Raw genomic sequence first — 20705 nt, forward strand, 5'->3', positions numbered from 1 at the left:
ACTCGTTAAGGGTGTGTGTGGGTTTTAAAGGTTCAGCTTTGCTGTTGTTTCTCAGCAAGGCACTCCCATTACTTCTCATTGTTGCGGTGTTGACTTTTCGTCTATTGTCTGAGTTGCTCTGTTGTTGGCCAGGGCTAATGGCCGCTCCTTTAGCTGCCTTCAACCCGATCTCCTCTGACTCCCTGGGCTCCTTCAGTGTCTTTAAAGGTCTGTAGGACCTGGTGGAGGGAAGGAGCCATTAAAGATGATCTCAGAGCACACACACACCTGACATTAACACGCGGGCAGGCAGGCATGTAAACACACACAGAAGATCCGCAAGCTCACTCACTATTACACTGGAGAGCTGGATAACATCAGTTTTGTCTTTTGAAAAGGAATGTTATTCTGCTGTGTGTGTGTGAGCCCATGACGGATGGAGAGTGCTGACATGTGCAGCTCAGTGGACTGCGAGACTGGACATGGCTAGACTCTCTCTCTCTCTCCTTCCCCCTCTCGCTCTACTTCACTCTGAAAAACATTGCACGTCACCCCCTCTCTGACATCAGAGGTAGCAGACCAAACATCAGCTGTATATTGGACCATTTCACCCAGGGCCAGTCAACCTATAGAAGGTCTTTGTGGTGGATGATGGACTGTTTGATTCGTCTATCAGTTTAATGGTGGGTTGTTGTGGTCTGGTGGTCATAGGAATGTTATTTTAACTTTGTTTGATCACTATCGGACTACCCATCTATCTGTGATTTCTAGCCTTCCTGTTACTGTTTCAGCCATAGAATAGTTGAAGTTATATTTTAGAGCGTAGGTCAGCGTTGTTGATTTGATATACACTGCTCAAAAAAATAAAGGGAACACTTAAACAACACAATGTAACTCCAAGTCAATCACACTTCTGTGAAATCAAACTGTCCACTTAGGAAGCAACACTGATTGACAATACATTTCACATGCTGTTGTGCAAATGGAATAGACAAAAGGTGGAAATTATAGGCAATTAGCAAGACACCCCCAAAAAAGGAGTGATTCTGCAGGTGGTGACCACAGACCACTTCTCAGTTCCTATGCTTCCTGGCTGATGTTTTGGTCACTTTTGAATACTGGCGGTGCTCTCACTCTAGTGGTAGCATGAGACGGAGTCTACAACCCACACAAGTGGCTCAGGTAGTGCAGCTCATCCAGGATGGCACATCAATGCGAGCTGTGGCAAAAAGGTTTGCTGTGTCTGTCAGCGTAGTGTCCAGAGCATGGAGGCGTTACCAGGAGACAGGCCAGTACATCAGGAGACGTGGAGGAGGCCGTAGGAGGGCAACAACCCATCAGCAGGACCGCTACCTCCGCCTTTGTGCAAGGAGGAGCACTGCCAGAGCCCTGCAAAATGACCTCCAGCAGGCCACAAATGTGCATCCTTTATTGGGGGTGTCTTGCTAATTGCCTATAATTTCCACCTGTTGTCTATTCCATTTGCACAACAGCATGTGAAATGTATTGTCAATCAGTGTTGCTTCCTAAGTGGACAGTTTGATTTCACAGAAGTGTGATTGACTTGGAGTTACATTGTGTTGTTTAAGTGTTCCCTTTATTTTTTTGAGCAATGTATTTCCTCAGTCAGTATTGTAGGCAAATTACACCCAAATTTCTCCTCAGTGGTTCAGTGTGTCTTTACTTCACTTCCAGTGCCTTCGGAAAGTATTCAGACCCCTTGACTTGTTCCATATGTATTCAATCTACACACAATACCCTATAATGACAAAGTGAAAACAGTCTTAAAAAATGTTTGCAAATGTATTAACACCTTATTTACATAAGTATTCAGACCCTTTGCTATGAGACTTGAAATTGAGCTCAGGTGCATCCTGTTTCCTTTGAGCATCCTTGATGTTTCTACAACTTGATTGGAGTCCACATGTGGTAAATTAACTTGATTGGACATGATTTGGAAAGGCACACACCTGTCTATATAAGGTCCCACAGTTGATAGTGCATGTCAGAGCAAAAACCAATCCATGAGGTCAAAGGAATTGTCCATAGAGCTACGAGACAGGATTGTGATGAGGCACAGATCTGGGGAAGGGTACCAAAACATTTCTGCATTATTGAAGGTCACCAAGAACACAGTGGCCTCCATCATTCTTAAGTGGAAGAAGTTTGTAACAACCTAGACTCGTCCTAGAGCTGGCCGCCCGGCCAAACTGAGCAATCAGGGGATAAGGAGCTTGGTCAGGGAGGAGACCAACAACCCAATGGTCACTATGACAGAGCTCTAGAGTTCCTCTGTGGAGATGGTAGAACCTTCCAGAAAGACAACCATCTCTGCAGCACTCCATCAATTAGGCCTTTATGGTAGAGTTGCCAGACGTAAACCCACTCCTCAGTAAAAGGCACATGACAGCCCGCTCCAGAGCGCTCAGGACCTTTCGACTTGGGCAAAGGTTCACTTTCCAACCGGACAATGACCTTAAGCACACAGCCAATACAACTCAGGGGTGGCTTCAGGACAAGTCTCTGAATATTCTTGACTGTCCCAGCCAAAGACCGGACTTGAACAAGATCGAACATCTCTGGAGCGACCTGAAAATAGCTGTGCAGCAACGCTCCCCATCCAGCCTGACAGAGCTTGAGAGGATCTGCAGAGAAACTGGGGAGAAACTCCCCAAATACAGGTGTTCCAAGCTTGTAGCGTCATACCCAAGAAGACTCGATGCTGTAATTGCTGCCAAAGGTGCTTCAACAAAGTACTGAGTAAATGGTCTGAATACTTGTGTAAATAGTTTATTTTTTAATACATTTGTATAAATGTCCCCCCAAAAGGTTTTGCTTTGTCATTATGGGGTATTGTGTGTAGATTGATGAGGGGGAAACATCTATGTAATCAATTTTAGAATAAGGCTGTTACATAACAAAATGTGGGAAAAGTCAAGGGGTCTGAATACTTTATGAATGCACTGTATATTAGGCTGGTGTGTTTGATTCTAAACAGAGGAACAGTTTGGATCTCACTGTTCAGGGATCTTCCTTTACTTCACCAATCACACCAGCGCAGTGTAGCGATGAACGTGTTGCTAGGCAACTATACGAATCTAATGCCTAGTGACGCTTCAAAAAGTTGCATCGTTCGAACTGCCTGGTGGGAAGTGTGCAGGTTTACCAGCTCAAAATAACACTGCACTCTTCCTATGTAAATATGTCTGGAGGGGTTTTCGCAGGAAAGTGTCACGTCTAAATGAATCTCCAAACTTAGGGCTTTGAGGCATTTCAAAGCAAAGCCAGACTTGGTTTATCTGTTTTAACTAGAAAAACCAACTGTGTCATAGCTTTCAAACTTCAAATGATCATCTTCCTTTGTCATTTTCAACTGTAAAGTCTTCAATGTTGCCCTCTTTCTGACAGCTGGCGAACCACAAGACCAGCTTGTGGATTTAAAGGGGAATAACAGCAAAATGTGTCTGTTCCTAAACCCCTCTGACTCGTTGGACTGTCTGTCAAAGTGCTCACCTCTTTCACTCAGGGAGAGTGAGGTAGAGCTACGTCACGTGGTTATACAGCCCCCTCCCACTCACTGCAGCGCTAGATAGAACTTTGTGGAATAACGCATATCTACAAAATAAATTATGTTCTGTCACAGCGGAAATACTACATTCGGGAAGTCCAATCGATTATTTGATATGGCATATAAGGTACATTTTATGTTATGAAGTTGCCCTTTTTTCTGATATCTCTGCCAAGCAAGGAGGACAGGAGACAACCTAATCCCGCCTCCCACTTTTACCTTGTAACCCTTTTGGACAGTTCACCTGCCTATCAACACTGTCCATCTCCCGTCTCTGACTGTAGGCTACATCCCTCGTTGCATGGTGTGATCAGATCATTACGGCAAAGTACAGCTACTAAAATGAGAGGGAAAGACTAGTGAGTGTTCACCATAACGTCCAAGTCATAGGATGACACGTATGGACTTAAAGGCTCATTTATGGAACTAATGTTTAATTTAGATTTGTAACTTTTCTACAGTAGCCAGTACACACATCCTTGTAAATTAATTTCCGTTACTAGATAGCCTAGGTACTGACGCATGCATCTATCGAAATGCGATTTATGCTCACTGTCCAAGTTTTCATTGAGCCAGATCAAATATGCAATTATTACATTGTATTATTAGCCTACATTTGTACGTTTTTTTTTTAAATCGGTAGAATCGTGACAATCATTTGAAAGATGATGCAGTGGCTTTCATTTGCAAGCCAATGCCAAATTGCCTTCCTCCAGTCAGCAAGATAATGTAGACAAATGTTATAAAATAAAGCATATGTTTGCATCAAATACCCTACTCCTTGAATGTCACGTATTGATTATGTATAGCATACTTGATGACTGATGACCGGTGCAATCAACAGCTGCAGTGTTGCTCATTGTTGTTTGGGGTGGGGGAAAAACCTTTTTTTTAATTTTTTTTTGTTGTATGTGCAAAATTGTCATCTGTAATGGTCGTTAGGCTTTACATATGAAAACATGTACATTACTGTCAATGGGTACAGTAGGTGAAAAACATAGTTATGGCATCCGGGTGGCCACTACAGAGGACATTTCTTGATAAGCTCTTATTTAATGTGATAAAAATTATTATAGTCCTGACAACTCATTTAACTATTCCTGAGATATTCACTTACAAGAAACAATGTGACTATCAAACTCACCAAAATTATAATTAATAATTACACACACTACTTTTCAGATTTCATAAACTTGAGCTGTGTATGTTTGTGTACATCATGTGTGTCTGTGTACGTGTGTGCGTGTGTCCTTTGTCTGTCTAGTATTGTAAATGTTAACTTTCTGTCTCTGTCAGGCTGGAGGAGGAGAAGGTCCATGCTGCATCCTTTGCTGAGGCTGAGGCCCAGGCCAGTGTGAAGGAGGAGGTGGGTCGTATCCTGGAGCTGGAGAGAGCCACGACCCATAATACCCTGACGCAGGCTGTCATGAGGGAGAAGGTCAGCGCTGAGGACGAGAGGCTACGCACCCAGCTTTATGTAAGTCCCTAACCCCCTCCAACCGTTTCTCAACCCCCCCCTTCGTCAATTGGTTTTGTTTCAGTCTGAGCCCAGCACTAACACTGCCTTTCACAATCATCAAGACCAGCTGTTGATTAGGTGAATTAAGTGTTTTAGTGCTGGGCTGGAACAAGTGCCTGTACACCCACTAGCTAGGGGTTGATGACTAATGGCCTGATGGCAGCTCATTTCCCTCTGTAACCAGGGTGATGATCACTGTGCTCCTCATAGGTGGGACCATTCCCATAACCAAAACAGAGGACTATATAGTATTATCTTAGTATCTGTAAAACATCTTGTTCTGCTGGGCTTTCTAATGCTATACCGTACTCCACTGAAACATGACCAGTCGGCTACATTTGAAGATTTCAAGTTTTACCACTTTCTAGCTTAGGATCTGCAGATAATATTTACATTTTGTCTGGATCTTGGGGCTGTGCCCTTCATATAACTTCTGTTGAAACTACTTAGCAAATGGCTTCCAGTGCTGTTAATACTCTTCTGAGGACAGGAAGAGGTACAGGAGGTTAGAATTAAATGGCTGCACTGTTATTAGTGCAGTTCAGCAGGAACCAGTCATGTGTTTTTGTATTCTAGCTTGAATGCATAGAACTTACACTTCTTTCATATTAAATATTGCTCCCTTCCATCGTTGGTTAAACACGCACGCACGCGCGCACACACACACACACACACACACACACACACACACACACACAGCCATATGTGGTAATTGACAGGTCACGACTGGAGCGGTGACACATGTCGGGTGTGTGAGCATAGCCGTGAACTGCAGTCTATAGAGCCGTCTGACCTGTGTGATCCCTTACACACACACACACACACACACACACAAGCAATAAAAGCATTTGCATTACACACTAATACAAATGTGTAACAGGACAAATATAAGCACCCACCAAATGATTGATTATTCTTACACACACACACACGAATGAACATACACACACGCGCTAGCCCCTCAGAGACCTGAGAAATGAGGGGTTTCACTTCTACCATATCATTGTGATGATTACCACTATATGATTAGGTTAAACTGAAATTGATCTTCCTGCAGGGCCCTCTTGTATTTCACTGTCCCCTTATTTCCCTTATGATGTTGTGTCTGAGAAAGCCACCCTCATTTTAGAGAGTTATGGCTTTTATTTGCTGTAAATAGCCCTTGTAAACATATAGCAAGACCAGCGTCATCCCTGCATTGCCTTGACAGCCAACAGATTCTCTCACAACAGGCACACACACACACACACAAGAACAACACGCTCCCCGGAGAACGGACCCTGTTTACAAACCTACGCTATTGATTATATAGCTCATTTCACACGCTCATCGCCGTAATAGAAAAATGAATCATTTTGGGGGCCGAGACGCCATGGCGTGCCACGATTCCACCACGCCGCGGGATGAGTGTATCAGGGATCCCTCGCTCGGAACGACGATCCAATCGAAAATTTTAAAAAGTGAGGGAGGTGGGGAGGAAGAGCGGGGACTCTATACGCCTTCAGCATCTGTGAAGAGAGCTGTTTTATTCTTTGTCATCTTTAATTTAATGATTTTTTGGGGGAGGGAGGGATAGGACCAGCCATGTACCTCCATGTGAGTGTCTGTCCTCTCTTGGTGCTGTTAAAATAATGTCCGGATAGCTCAGTTCAGTCATATGGACTGTAGCCCTGCCAACAACAAGTTGGTATGTGTTTACAACAACAAGTTGGCAGGGCTCCAGTTCTGGGGGCCAACGAGTTCCAAAAGATACTACAATGGGGAACGGAAGCAGGGCGGTAGCTCCACCTCCCTCTCTTTGCGAGTTCTGAGCAAGTCTGTGGGCCAAATGTCCCCTCCCCTTCTGAAATTCGCAAGATGTGAACACCTGTGAAATGGTCATATGTCCAGATGATCAGTGAGGAAAAACCTGCGCTCTGGGATAAGGTTCAAGGTGAGACATCACGTCTGACAGACGTTAAGTTACCAGTACTGTTACATGCTTCTGTCCACCAGAGAGAACTATCAGTATACAGCAGTAATATTACTGTACTGTAGTACAGGTCACAGCTTCGGCAGTCCTTGTAGTACAGTTCACAGCTTCGGCAGTCCTTGTAGTACAGTTCACAGCTTCGGCAGTCCTTGTAGTACAGTTCACAGCTTCGGCAGTCCTTGTAGTACAGTTCACAGCTTCGGCAGTCCTTGTAGTACAGTTCACAGCTTCGGCAGTCCTTGTAGTACAGTTCACAGCTTCGGCAGTCCTCGTAGTACAGGTCACATCAGCGGCAGTCTTCGTAGTACAGGTCACAGCAGCGGCAGTCGTCGTAGTACAGGTCACAGCAGCGGCAGTCGTCGTAGTACAGGTCACAGCAGCGGCAGTCGTCGTAGTACAGGTCACAGCAGCGGCGGTCGTCGTTGTACAGGTCACAGCAGCGGCGGTCGTCGTAGTACAGGTCACAGCAGCGGCGGTCGTCGTTGTACAGGTCACAGCAGCGGCGGTCGTCGTAGTACAGGTCACAGCTTCGGCGGTCGTCGTAGTACAGGTCACAGCTTCGGCGGTCGTCGTAGTACAGGTCACAGCTTCGGCGGTCGTCGTAGTACAGGTCACAGCTTCGGCGGTCGTCGTTGTACAGGTCACAGCTTCGGCGGTCCTCGTAGTACAGGTCACAGCTTCGGCAGTCCTCGTAGTACAGGTCACAGCTTCGGCAGTCCTCGTAGTACAGGTCACAGCTTCGGCAGTCCTCGTAGTACAGGTCACAGCTTCGGCAGTCCTCGTAGTACAGGTCACAGCTTCGGCAGTCCTCGTAGTACAGGTCACAGCTTCGGCAGTCCTCGTAGTACAGGTCACAGCTTCGGCAGTCCTCGTAGTACAGGTCACAGCTTCGGCAGTCCTCGTAGTACAGGTCACAGCTTCGGCAGTCCTCGTAGTACAGGTCACAGCTTCGGCAGTCCTCGTAGTACAGGTCACAGCTTCGGCAGTCCTCGTAGTACAGGTCACAGCTTCGGCAGTCCTCGTAGTACAGGTCACAGCTTCGGCAGTCGTCGTAGTACAGGTCACAGCTGCGGCAGTCGTCGTAGTACAGGTCACAGCAGCGGCAGTCGTCGTAGTACAGGTCACAGCAGCGGCAGTCGTCGTAGTACAGGTCACAGCAGCGGCAGTCGTCGTAGTACAGGTCACAGCTTCGGCAGTCGTTGTAGTACAGGTCACAGCAGTGGCAGTGTGACCTGGGCCTTTACCATCTTTTAACACGCCCTCCCCAAGAGCCTGGAGCTGGGTGTCCCAAGAGCCTGGAGCTGGGTGTCCCAAGAGCCTGGAGCTGGGTGTCCCAAGAGCCTGGAGCTGGGTGTCCCAAGAGCCTGGAGCTGGGTGTTAAAATGAGTGGGTACATGCAAATTGAGCACACACACTCTCTCACAGATATTTGCACACAGACAACCTTATTTTTTACACTTCTGTTTCTGTCTCTCTCACACTGGAGTAAAGAGCAGAAGAGGAGGGAAAGTCTGTTCTTTTAGCAGAAAGTGTGTGTGATTATTTCCCTGTTTGAGAATTCATTTAGAGTTCTGGAGTTTAATAGAATCCGAGGGGTTATCACCGAGTCTGCGCCTATTTTACTCATGTAATTGTCAAGGCTGTCAGTCCTCTCATATGCCCGCTGTTCTTTTCAGCTGGAAATGGACTTTTCCCTTTAAAAGACAGCCTAGTCGCCCGCCTTCTTCCCTCATTGTCATTTTTCGGTGTTAACTCTGGGACGGCTGTCTCTCTCTCTCCTCAGTGGCTACGTCCCAATTGGCACCATATTCCATTTTTAGTGCACTGCTTTTGTCACAAGTAGTGCAGTATAAAGGGAATAGGGTGTCATTTGGGATTCTACCAGTCTCTCTTCAGCCGCCAAGACTCTTCCCCAACTGTCTTTGAAGTAGCACAGTGCTTTAAAATGGGGAAAAAATAAGCAGTTTCATTACAGAAGTATGTTCACTCTGACTTCATGATTGATATTCAGAATAATGTACAGACACTCTGAATAATATATTTCCCTGTAGACTTTTTAAATATGAGGTTGGTATAGATAACATGGCGCATGTGAAATGCTTTGGTGATGACCCCCAACTGTGTATATGTACCGTTCCAACATGGGTCAATCAGTGTGTTACCTTTACATCGCACGACACGGACACAACATAACGCGTATGTAATGGGAAATGTAAAATTGTCGCAAATTATTTGAAAACGGGCCCTTGGGACCAGCATGGTTGCTGTACTAAGCACACGTTATGGCCTAGATGGTGCTTTCAGAGATGATTTGTGAAATCATTTGCCGTACCACCGCCCTGCACTTAGCAGAGCACATTTATCAAATCAATGCTCTCTGGTCATTGATAAAGCCCAGCTTGATCATTAATGGTGTTCCTATGGAACCAACATTTTACATTCAGCTAGAGCTGTGGTTTTCAACCTGTTGTGAAAAGTAATGTAAAACTGTTTATAATACAAATTGTTTAAACAAACATCCATCTGTAATATATTTAATCTGCTACATTCACTGATAATATGAAGTCTAAATTTGACCGCTAAGATATTTAATGTAAAACAATTCTGACACTATGTGAATGGTGGTCCTCGCGCTTTTGATGGTGATTTGGTGGTTCCTAGAAAGGAAAAGGTTGGGAACCACTGAGCTAGAGGAACCTGTGCTACATTACCAGTTAGCGAAGCTTTAAATGTCTTCTCTATAAGCCCACACCACTGCAAGGACGCAACCCTTACGCTATTGTGGGATTTGGTTCTTAGCAAGCCTGTCCCTGGATCTACAAAAAGTGCTGCTTTGTTATTATAGCAAGTGTATTTTTTCCCCAATTATAAAGAAACACCTTGGTTTTATTGTTAAATCTTGGGAAGAAAATACTGTGCTACACTGTTACAGCATATAACCAGAGAGAGAGGCTGGATGTATTCCATGGAGAAATGTCAGTGAAACTGGTTGTAAGGGGAGTGATTGGAATACTAGGTGATAGAGGATGAAGAGGGGATGGGAAGAGGGGAGCAGGTGAATAAGATAGAGGATGAAGAGAAACCGAGTGGAGGAAGAGGAGAGCAGGTGAAGAAGTAAAGACAGGGTATAGAGGCTAGCCTACATAAGCTCTACATAAATCAGGCTGGCGCGGTAGAGGAAAGCGCTAGTTGTGTTTTCTCTCCTCAGTCTCCTGATCCTACGAGGTATTGATTGGTCTTCTCATCAGGATGCATGTCACGTCGCCACGGCAGCAGGGCCCTATAGAACCCCCGGTATATCACACACAGCGGTAGAGGTGTACTGTGCTCGAATGCTCCCCACGCCATCCTGTAATGGCCACACCGCCATGCCATTAGCCACCAATTATGCGGCCTTCCAGGAGAATTGCCTCTGACCATTTAAGCCTGAGTGGACACACACACACACACACACACACACACACACACAAGGCTGTATAGGCTAGTAGCCTGGAGGTTCCTGTTTTATTTCTAACATTGATAGCCATATGCCTTGTGACTAAGAATAATTTATGACTATAGAGTTCTGTGATTTGGAGGTTGACTGGAGGTTGACTTCCAAACTCAAAGCATGTGTTGTGTTTTTCTTTAGACCTTTGTGCTGCCTGTATCATGCGTTCAACCCACAGTATCTCTACGTAGTCCAGTACACAGACTTGAGGATCTGCGCCAGCTCATTATCACACACCTATACTAGTCCCACTAGTCTCTTCAGAACATTTCAATTACCACCCCCCCCGCTCCTACGACGTTAATAAAACCCATTCCCCCCGCTCCTACGACGTTAATAAAACCCATTCCCCCCGCTCCTACGACGTTAATAAAACCCATTCCCCCTGCGACGTTAATAAAACCCATTCCCCCTACGACGTTAATAAAACCCATTCCCCCCGCTCCTACGACGTTAATAAAACCCATTCCCCCTGCGACGTTAATAAAACCCATTCCCCCTGCGACGTTAATAAAACCCATTCCCCCCGCGACGTTAATAAAACCCATTCCCCCCGCGACGTTAATAAAACCCATTCCCCCCGCGACGTTAATAAAACCCATTCCCCCGCGACGTTAATAAAACCCATTCCCCCCGCGACGTTAATAAAACCCATTCCCCCCGCGACGTTAATAAAACCCATTCCCCCCGCGACGTTAATAAAACCCATTCCCCCCGCGACGTTAATAAAACCCATTCCCCCCGCGACGTTAATAAAACCCATTCCCCCCGCGACGTTAATAAAACCCATTCCCCCCGCGACGTTAATAAAACCCATTCCCCCCGCGACGTTAATAAAACCCATTCCCCCCGCGACGTTAATAAAACCCATTCCCCCTGCCCCTACGACGTTAATAAAATGCATTCCCCCTGCCCCACGATGTTAATGAAACCCCTTCCCCCTGCTCCTACGATGTTAATAAAACCCATTCCCCCCGCTCCTACGACGTTAATAAAACCCATTCCCCCTGCTCCTACGACGTTAAAGAAAAACATTCCCCCTGCCCCTACGACGTTAATACAACCCATTCCCCCTGCTCCTACGATGTTAATACAACCCATTCCCCCTGCGACGTTAACAAACCCATTCCCCCGCTCCTACGACGTTAATATAACCCATTCCCCCCGCTCCTACGACGTTAATAAAACCCATTCCCCCGCGACGTTAATAAAAACCATTCCCCCCGCGACGTTAATAAAAACCATTCCCCCCGCGACGTTAATAAAAACCATTCCCCCCGCGACGTTAATAAAACCCATTCCCCCCGCGACGTTAATAAAACCCATTCCCCCCGCGACGTTAATAAAACCCATTCCCCCGCTCCTACGACGTTAATAAAACCCATTCCCCCTGCCCCTACGACGTTAATAAAACCCATTCCCCCCGCTCCTACGACGTTAATAAAACCCATTCCCCCCGCTCCTACGACGTTAATAAAACCCATTCCCCCCGCTCCTACGACGTTAATATAACCCATTCCCCCCGCTCCTACGACGTTAATATAACCCATTCCCCCCGCTCCTACGACGTTAATATAACCCATTCCCCCCGCTCCTACGACGTTAATATAACCCATTCCCCCCACTCCTACGACGTTAATATAACCCATTCCCCCCGCTCCTACGACGTTAATAAAACCCATTCCCCCTGCTCCTACGACGTTAATATAACCCATTCCCCCCGCTCCTACGACGTTAATATAACCCATTCCCCCCGCGACGTTAATAAAACCCATTCCCCCCCGACGTTAATATAACCCATTCCCCCCGCTCCTACGACGTTAATAAAACCCATTCCCCCCGCTCCTACGACGTTAATAAAACCCATTCCCCCCGCTCCTACGACGTTAATATAACCCATTCCCCCCGCTCCTACGACGTTAATAAAACCCATTCCCCCCGCTCCTACGACGTTAATATAACCCATTCCCCCCGCTCCTACGACGTTAATATAACCCATTCCCCCCGCTCCTACGACGTTAATATAACCCATTCCCCCCGCTCCTACGACGTTAATATAACCCATTCCCCCCGCTCCTACGACGTTAATATAACCCATTCCCCCCGCTCCTACGACGTTAATATAACCCATTCCCCCCGCTCCTACGACGTTAATATAACCCATTCCCCCCGCTCCTACGACGTTAATAAAACCCATTTCCCCTACGACGTTAATAAAACCCCTTCCCCCTGCTCCTACGACGTTAATAAAACCATTCCCCCCGCTCCTACGACGTTAATAAAACCCATTCCCCCTGCTCCTACGACGTTAATATAACCCATTCCCCCCGCTCCTACGACGTTAATATAACCCATTCCCCCCGCGACGTTAATAAAACCCATTCCCCCCGCTCCTACGACGTTAATAAAACCCATTCCCCCCGCTCCTACGACGTTAATAAAACCCATTCCCCCCGCTCCTACGACGTTAATATAACCCATTCCCCCCGCTCCTACGACGTTAATAAAACCCATTCCCCCCGCTCCTACGACGTTAATATAACCCATTCCCCCCGCTCCTACGACGTTAATATAACCCATTCCCCCTGCCCCTACGACGTTAATAAAACCCATTCCCCCCGCTCCTACGACGTTAATAAAACCCATTCCCCCCGCTCCTACGACGTTAATAAAACCCATTCCCCCCGCTCCTACGACGTTAATAAAACCCATTCCCCCTGCTCCTACGACGTTAATAAAACCCATTCCCCCCGCTCCTACGACGTTAATAAAACCCATTCCCCCCGCTCCTACGACGTTAATAAAACCCATTCCCCCTGCTCCTACGACGTTAATAAAACCCATTCCCCCTGCTCCTACGACGTTAATAAAACCCATTCCCCCTGCTCCTACGACGTTAATATAACCCATTTCCCCCGCGACGTTAATAAAAACCCATTTCCCCCGCGACGTTAATAAAACCCATTCCCCCCGCTTCTACGACGTTAATAAAACCCATTCCCCCCGCTCCTACGACGTTAATAAAACCCATTCCCCCTGCTCCTACGACGTTAATAAAACCCATTCCCCCGCTCCTACGACGTTAATAAAACCCATTCCCCCCGCTCCTACGACGTTAATATAACCCATTCCCCCCGCTCCTACGACGTTAATAAAACCCATTCCTCCGCGACGTTAATATAACCCATTTCCCCCGCGACGTTAATAAAAACCCATTTCCCCCGCGACGTTAATATAACCCATTTACCCCGCGACGTTAATATAACCCATTTCCCCCGCGATGTTAATAAAACCCATTTCCCCTACGACGTTAATAAAACCCATTTCCCCCGCGACGTTAATAAAACCCATTTCCCCTACGACGTTAATAAAACCCCTTCCCCCTGCTCCTACGACGTTAATAAAACCATTCCCCCTGACTTCCCACTTCTCTCTGCTTCCCTTGTGTAACTGTATTCCCCTAAGGCACAGGTGTCAAACTCATTCCACGGAGAGCCGAGTGTCTGCAGGTTTTTACTCCTCTCTTGTCTTTGATTGATCTGTTAAGGTCACTGATTAGTTAGGAAGCCCTCTCGCCTGGTTGTCTAGGTCTTTAATTGGACGGCAAATTTAAAGGAAAAAACTAAAAGCAGCAGATACTCCCCCATGGAAGGAGTTTGACACCCCTGCCCTAAGGTGTACTGCCGCCACGGTAATTTTAAACTAGGAAGCGCCAGGCATTGTTTATTGTTCTCTCAGCAGGCAGCAACCGTATGTACCAGTCCTATAGCTGGGGAACATGCCACTGTGTGAAGGCTCACGTGTGTTCTGCCACTCAGGCGGATGTGTGTGTTAAGGTTGGAGGCAACATGGATAGAAGGGGTTTCATTAAAGAAAAAAGTCTTCAACTGTAGTACAGTCTTCTATAACCGGACGCCATGGAGTGGTTGAAAGGACGTGCGTTTTTTATGGGAGTTTTTTATCTCGTAGAAATGAATATTTCATAACAAAAGCACGTCAAACAGTCCTGTTTGTTGTTGTTGATGAGTAAACAGTATGTTATTCAAGTGGAGTATTTTGCAGCCATTTGATGGTCAGTATCTCAGTCCTGAAGGAATGATGGGTTAAGTTCCACACAAAAAACACATAATTATTAATCTCGCTGATATGAATATGTGTGATGCCTGTGTAAGTTTTAAGCAAACCAGCACAGTACTTCCTGACCAGTTGCAGTATGAATATTAGGCTAATCCACTTCAGTGTAGTCCACAGGTGTCAAACTCATTCCACGGGGGGCCGAGTGTCTGCGGGTTTTCGCTCCTCCCTTGTACTTGATTGATGAATTAACATCACTAATTAGTTAGGAACTCCCCACACCTGGTTGTCTAGGGCTTTATTGAAAGGAAAAACCAAAAACCTGCAGACACTAGGCCCTCCGTGGAATGAGTTTGACACCCCTGGTGTAGTCTAATCATGCTGTGAATGGTAACCAATGAGGAAGAGAAAAGGACGTATGACATATGACATACGCCACCAGACAAAACGGGTTCACAGTCTGCATGTCCGTCCGTGTGTCTGCTCTTCAATGAAATCTCAGACTTCGCCATCCCTTTTTGCTTTTCAACGATTCTTGCCCTCCGGAGTCGAAAACTCTCAGAACAGCCAATCAATCACGAGCCACACCATTCCAGTCCAGACACAGGCTCAACCCTAAGGCAGACATTTCAATCAAACCCAGAGTCATCCATCTTGAGCTCCACGGGTCCACAGTGGCAGATTTGTGATTTGTCAAAGAGTCCCCCTCAAAAAAGCCCTCCTTTTAAAATATACGCTTAGGAAAGTGTAAAATGGCCGCCCTTTCTTCACTTCCGTTAAGAAGTCGGTGGAATAGCAGCAGGTGTTTGCTTTTTTCGTAACGCCGTCACCAGTCGCATTGCTTTTATGTGATGTGAAGAACAAACGGTGGTTGATTTCTAGACAGTTATTTGAAGGCTCCTCTGAACAGAAATATAGAATGGACCCCCAAGCCTGTGGATTGTTATCCCATCTCATATGTTGCATCCAATTATACACTCCTGTTGTTTATCCTCCCACTATAACTGAATAGACCACGATTACTGTCATAGTTATCAGTATCTTATTATCTTGATGATGGCAGTCTGGTGATATAATGGCAGTCTGAAGCGCTAGCCAGGTTATATCTCTGTCTTTGTTTGTCTGCCCTATCAATATAACCAGGCTTTAATGTGAGTTGGCATGAAGTCCTTTCTTTCTAGCTAACAGTGGGGTTTAATGTAACGCGTGACGACTGCTCTCCCTCGGTCTCCCTCAAGCACATCTTCTCTCCCTGCCAGCGTAAAATCTACCTATGCTCCAGTTAAACTGTCCTCATTTGATGCTCGGCTGGCCTGAAAATGACTTCCGTTAAGCTTACACAACCACCACCCCTCTCCCACTCTTCTCTCTTCCCCTTTCTCTTTCTCTCCTTCCCTCTCTTCCTTAATAAAAGTGCCGTCTCCAGCAAATGTCCCCTTTGCAAAAACGTGTACTTCAAATGCTGTTGCGTTTTACATACAGCCTACTGGGCCCTGCTGATAATGGATCACCATTTAATTTCCCAGGTATTAGAGGAGACGTGCTGGGTTTTGAATTGGATGGACTTGTAGGTGGCATTTGAAAAACAGCGTTCCCACCAGGGAGCAAGAGAAATCCATGGAGCGAATCCAGCTCCATGTCTTTAGTTTGGAGTCAGATTAACAGGGGAAGAATCCAGCTCCATGTCTTTTAGTTTGGAGTCAGATTAACAGGGGAAGAATCCAGCTCCATGTCTTTTAGTTTGGAGTCAGATAAACAGGAAGAATCCAGCTCCAGGTCTTTAGTTTGGAGTCAGATAAACAGGGGAAGAAGACTACTACTACATGGTTTAATACGAGAGGCAAATCTGCTCCGCTTGCATCCAATAGAATATAGTCTGTCTTGTGACAGACAGACTCTCACAATAATGGAAAGGGGTATGCTAGATTTGGTTCTATGCTAGTTAGTTCTGTGTTCCCAGATGAGAATATATGTCTCTTTCAGAAACCTCTTCAACTGTATATTCCTTAACCTTGTGAGCTATGGTGGCGCATATGTAACATCTGGAGTTAGGTTTAGTCAGTCATGTTATCAGTGTGTCCTTGGTTTTAGCTGTCAGTCATGTTAGCAGTGTGTCCTTGGTTTTAGCGGTCAGTCATGTTAGCAGTGTGTCCTTGGTTTTAGCTGTCAGTCATGTTAGCAGTGTGTCCTTGGTTTTAGCGGTCAGTCATGTTAGCAGTGTGTCCTTGGTTTTAGCGGTCAGTCATGTTAGCAGTGTGTCCTTGGTTTTAGCTGTCAGTCATGTTAGCAGTGTGTCCTTGGTTTTAGCGGTCAGTCATGTTAGCAGTGTGTCCTTGGTTTTAGCTGTCAGTCATGTTAGCAGTGTGTCCTTGGTTTTAGCTGTCAGTCATGTTAGCAGTGTGTCCTTGGTTTTAGCGGTCAGTCATGTTAGCAGTGTGTCCTTGGTTTTAGCGGTCAGTCATGTTATCAGTGTGTCCTTGGTTTTAGCGGTCAGTCATGTTAGCAGCATGTCCTTGGTTTTAGCTGTCAGTCATGTTAGCAGCGTGTCCTTGGTTTTAGCTGTCAGTCATGTTAGCAGTGTGTCCTTGGTTTTAGCGGTCAGTCATGTTAGCAGTGTGTCCTTGGTTTTAGCGGTCAGTCATGTTAGCAGTGTGTCCTTGGTTTTAGCGGTCAGTCATGTTAGCAGTGTGTCCTTGGTTTTAGCGGTCAGTCATGTTAGCAGTGTGTCCTTGGTTTTAGCGGTCAGTCATGTTAGCAGTGTGTCCTTGGTTTTAGCGGTCAGTCATGTTAGCAGTGTGTCCTTGGTTTTAGCGGTCAGTCATGTTAGCAGTGTGTCCTTGGTTTTAGCGGTCAGTCATGTTAGCAGTGTGTCCTTGGTTTTAGCGGTCAGTCATGTTAGCAGTGTGTCCTTGGTTTTAGCGGTCAGTCATGTTAGCAGTGTGTCCTTCAGAAGCCAGTCAGTCTGTCTCATTCCCCTGCCACTGGAGGTGCTGCTCTTTCTGCTAACCTGCCTCTCTTTATCTGGGGGACTCACAAGGGCCTTATGTGTTGGAGTCCAAAAGTGTGTGTGTGTGTCAGCGCTATTAGGCACCTGACATCCAATCAAAGGATATGAATTCCTGCTGTGTGTGTGTGTGTGCGTGCGTGCGTATGCCACATTCTCTCTCTGGGAGTGCCTGTTGACTAGCCATGACTTACTGCCCACTGTGCCCTGGTCCATCCAGACATCCAGACTGTGATGCCCACACGCGGTGCCAATGTGTCAGCGCCAGTATTTGGTCAGACAGAGGTCAGACCTAATTGGCAGGACCTGTGGCTGGCACGGGCAGTGGCGGGCGCGGCTGCCTCACCCCAGCAGCTAATTGGCATGGCTGGCTGCCAGAAAGCGGGCAGCTGATCTATGGCTGGCTGGGATTGATGGATGAATGCAGGTGTCAGGAAAGCCGCTTTCTGACAGAGAGCTTGTAAAGTCAATTTACAGCCTCGGAAGCAACGGGCGGCTGCGGTGCGGGTGATGTTGAAGTATTTTTGAAACGCTAGTTATTGTAAAAGTTTCTGAAGCTGAGATGGAATCAGAATCAGCCTTGCTCAAGAGGGATCTGGAAACAGATGGTGTATGAATATTTTTCCTCACCTTTTTGTTTTGTTATACGTTGTCTTTTTTTGGCGTTTTACATTAGAAGAATCTAAAATTCTCTTGGCAGATTAATGGCACAGAGTAACAGCGTGGTTATTAAACTGCTCTGATAATTGCTGCAAGCCCCATGAGACATTGCCCGCCGCTCCTTAATTGTCTAGCTGTTGAGTGTCCGAAGGTTAGGGAAGCGAGCAGGAGTGAGAAGTCTAGTGGGCCAGATGGGTCACTGTTCTGTTAGTGTTAAGTGTGTGTGTTGCGCAGTGAACTCCCTCGTACACCCAGGCGACCAGCGTTCGCTCCGCACTCTCCGGGCTTGTTTGTTAGCTTGTTTTTTCCTTCTCCCTCATGGTTTAACTGCAGGATAAATCATATTAATGAGTCTGTTTGGAAGTGAACAGTTGGCCTAGCTAATGACACTAGATCTTTTTAAGGGGAGAGAGGGAGAGAGTTATGTGGAGGTTGCAGGGTGTACACCAGAGGTATTGGAACCATATGGAGAGGGTGAGGAAGTGCTGAGGTATTGAGTGATGGATGGGAGGAGAATGGACAGATGTAGAAGGGAGGGAAACCAGAGGTGAATAAGTAACGTGGATGAACACACAGCAAGCGAGTAAGAAAGTGAAAGTGGAGGTCTATTGAAGCAGTCAGCCAGCCAGTGGAGGTCTATTGAAGCAGTCAGCCAGCCAGTGGAGGTCTATTGAAGCAGTCAGCCAGCCAGTGGAGGTCTATTGAAGCAGTCAGCCAGCCAGTGGAGGTCTATAGAAGCAGTCAGCTAGTCAGCGGAGGTCTATTGTAGCGGCCAGTCAGCCAGCCAGCGGAGGTCTATTGTAGCGTCCAGTCAGCCAGCCAGTGGAGGTCTATTGTAGCAGTCAGCCAGCCAGTGGAGGTCTATTGAAGCAGTCAGCCAGCCAGTGGAGGTCTATTGAAGCAGTCAGCCAGCCAGTGGAGGTCTATTGAAGCAGTCAGCCAGCCAGTGGAGGTCTATTGAAGCAGTCAGCCAGCCAGTGGAGGTCTATTGAAGCAGTCAGCCAGACAGTGGAGGTCTATAGAAGCGGTCAGTATGGTGATTTTTCAGTAGCATATTGTGAAGTAATAATGTAATGAAACAGAATCATTAAAAGCTTTAAAGGAACCTGTAACCACACCTGTATAGCATAACAAAAGCCAATATACAAAAGAAATAGACACACATTGTAATCCAGATGCATGCCTGGATAAGAAATGTCATAAAAATTAATGTACTTATGACTATAGCCTGGTGGGTGCTGATATAATCTATATAATGAATTTACTTGTGACTGCAGCCTGGTAGAGGCCCCTATAATTTTTTTTAACCAAACTGTCAGTTGCGCCACAAATATAATCGGTTCAGTGATTTATAGAGGCGGGGAAAAAGCCTGCCTCAAAGAAGAACTTGGGGTGTGAGAACAATAGTGGTGCGAAGCCAAATATAATTGATCATTAACATAAGGAGGAGTAACTGTATGTGTTGTAAGGATGGAAACTGTATAAAAGGAGTGTGCCGAGGCTGGGAAGACAGTTGATCCATGGACCAGCTCGGCTTGTTACTTTATAATAAAGTCTCTTTGAATTCACAAGTTCCAGTATCTGAGAAATATTATTGGACCAATATTTCTACGACATCAGCCAGTGGAGGTCTATTGAAGCAGCCAGTGGAGGTCTATTGAAGCGGCCGGCCGGCCAGCCAGCCAGCGTAGGTCTATTGTAGCGGCCTGCCAGCCAGCCAGCGGAGGTCTATTGTAACGGCCGGCCAGCGGAGGTCTATTGTAGCGTCCAGTCAGCCAGCCAGCGGAGGTCTATTGTAGCGTCCAGTCAGCCAGCCAGCGGAGGTCTATTGTAGCGTCCAGTCAGCCAGCCAGCGGAGGTCTATTGTAGCGGCCAGTCAGCTAGTCAGCGGAGGTCTATTGTAGCGTCCAGTCAGCCAGCCAGCGGAGGTCTATTGTAGCGTCCAGTCAGCCAGCCAGCGGAGGTCTATTGTAGCGTCCAGTCAGCCAGCCAGCGGAGGTCTATTGTAGCGTCCAGTCAGTCAGCCAGCGGAGGTCTATTGTAGCGTCCAGTCAGTCAGCCAGCGGAGGTCTATTGTAGCGTCCAGTCAGTCAGCCAGCGGAGGTCTATTGTAGCGTCCAGTCAGTCAGCCAGCGGAGGTCTATTGTAGCGTCCAGTCAGTCAGCCAGCGGAGGTCTATTGTAGCGTCCAGTCAGTCAGCCAGCGGAGGTCTATTGTAGCGTCCAGTCAGTCAGCCAGCGGAGGTCTATTGTAGCGTCCAGTCAGTCAGCCAGCGGAGGTCTATTGTAGCGTCCAGTCAGCCAGCCAGCGGAGGTCTATTGTAGCGTCCAGTCAGCCAGCCAGCGGAGGTCTATTGTAGCGTCCAGTCAGCCAGCGGAGGTCTATTGTAGCGTCCAGTCAGTCAGCCAGCGGAGGTCTATTGTAGCGTCCAGTCAGCCA

General features: G+C 46.7%; 1 protein-coding gene across 1 annotated transcript in view; it reads left to right on the forward strand.

Moving 5' to 3' along the window:
• The window catches only part of chchd3a (coiled-coil-helix-coiled-coil-helix domain containing 3a), a 94554-nt gene that overhangs the window by 27500 nt on the left and 46349 nt on the right, over positions 1-20705 (forward strand). The window contains exon 5 of the mRNA XM_038996741.1: positions 4844-5024. Coding sequence (XP_038852669.1) covers positions 4844-5024 — 181 coding nt within the window. The remainder of the gene's footprint in view (positions 1-4843; positions 5025-20705) is intronic.

Source organism: Salvelinus namaycush, chromosome 6 (genome assembly GCF_016432855.1).
Source record: "Salvelinus namaycush isolate Seneca chromosome 6, SaNama_1.0, whole genome shotgun sequence".
In the NCBI taxonomy this organism is placed as follows: Eukaryota; Metazoa; Chordata; class Actinopteri; order Salmoniformes; family Salmonidae; genus Salvelinus; species Salvelinus namaycush.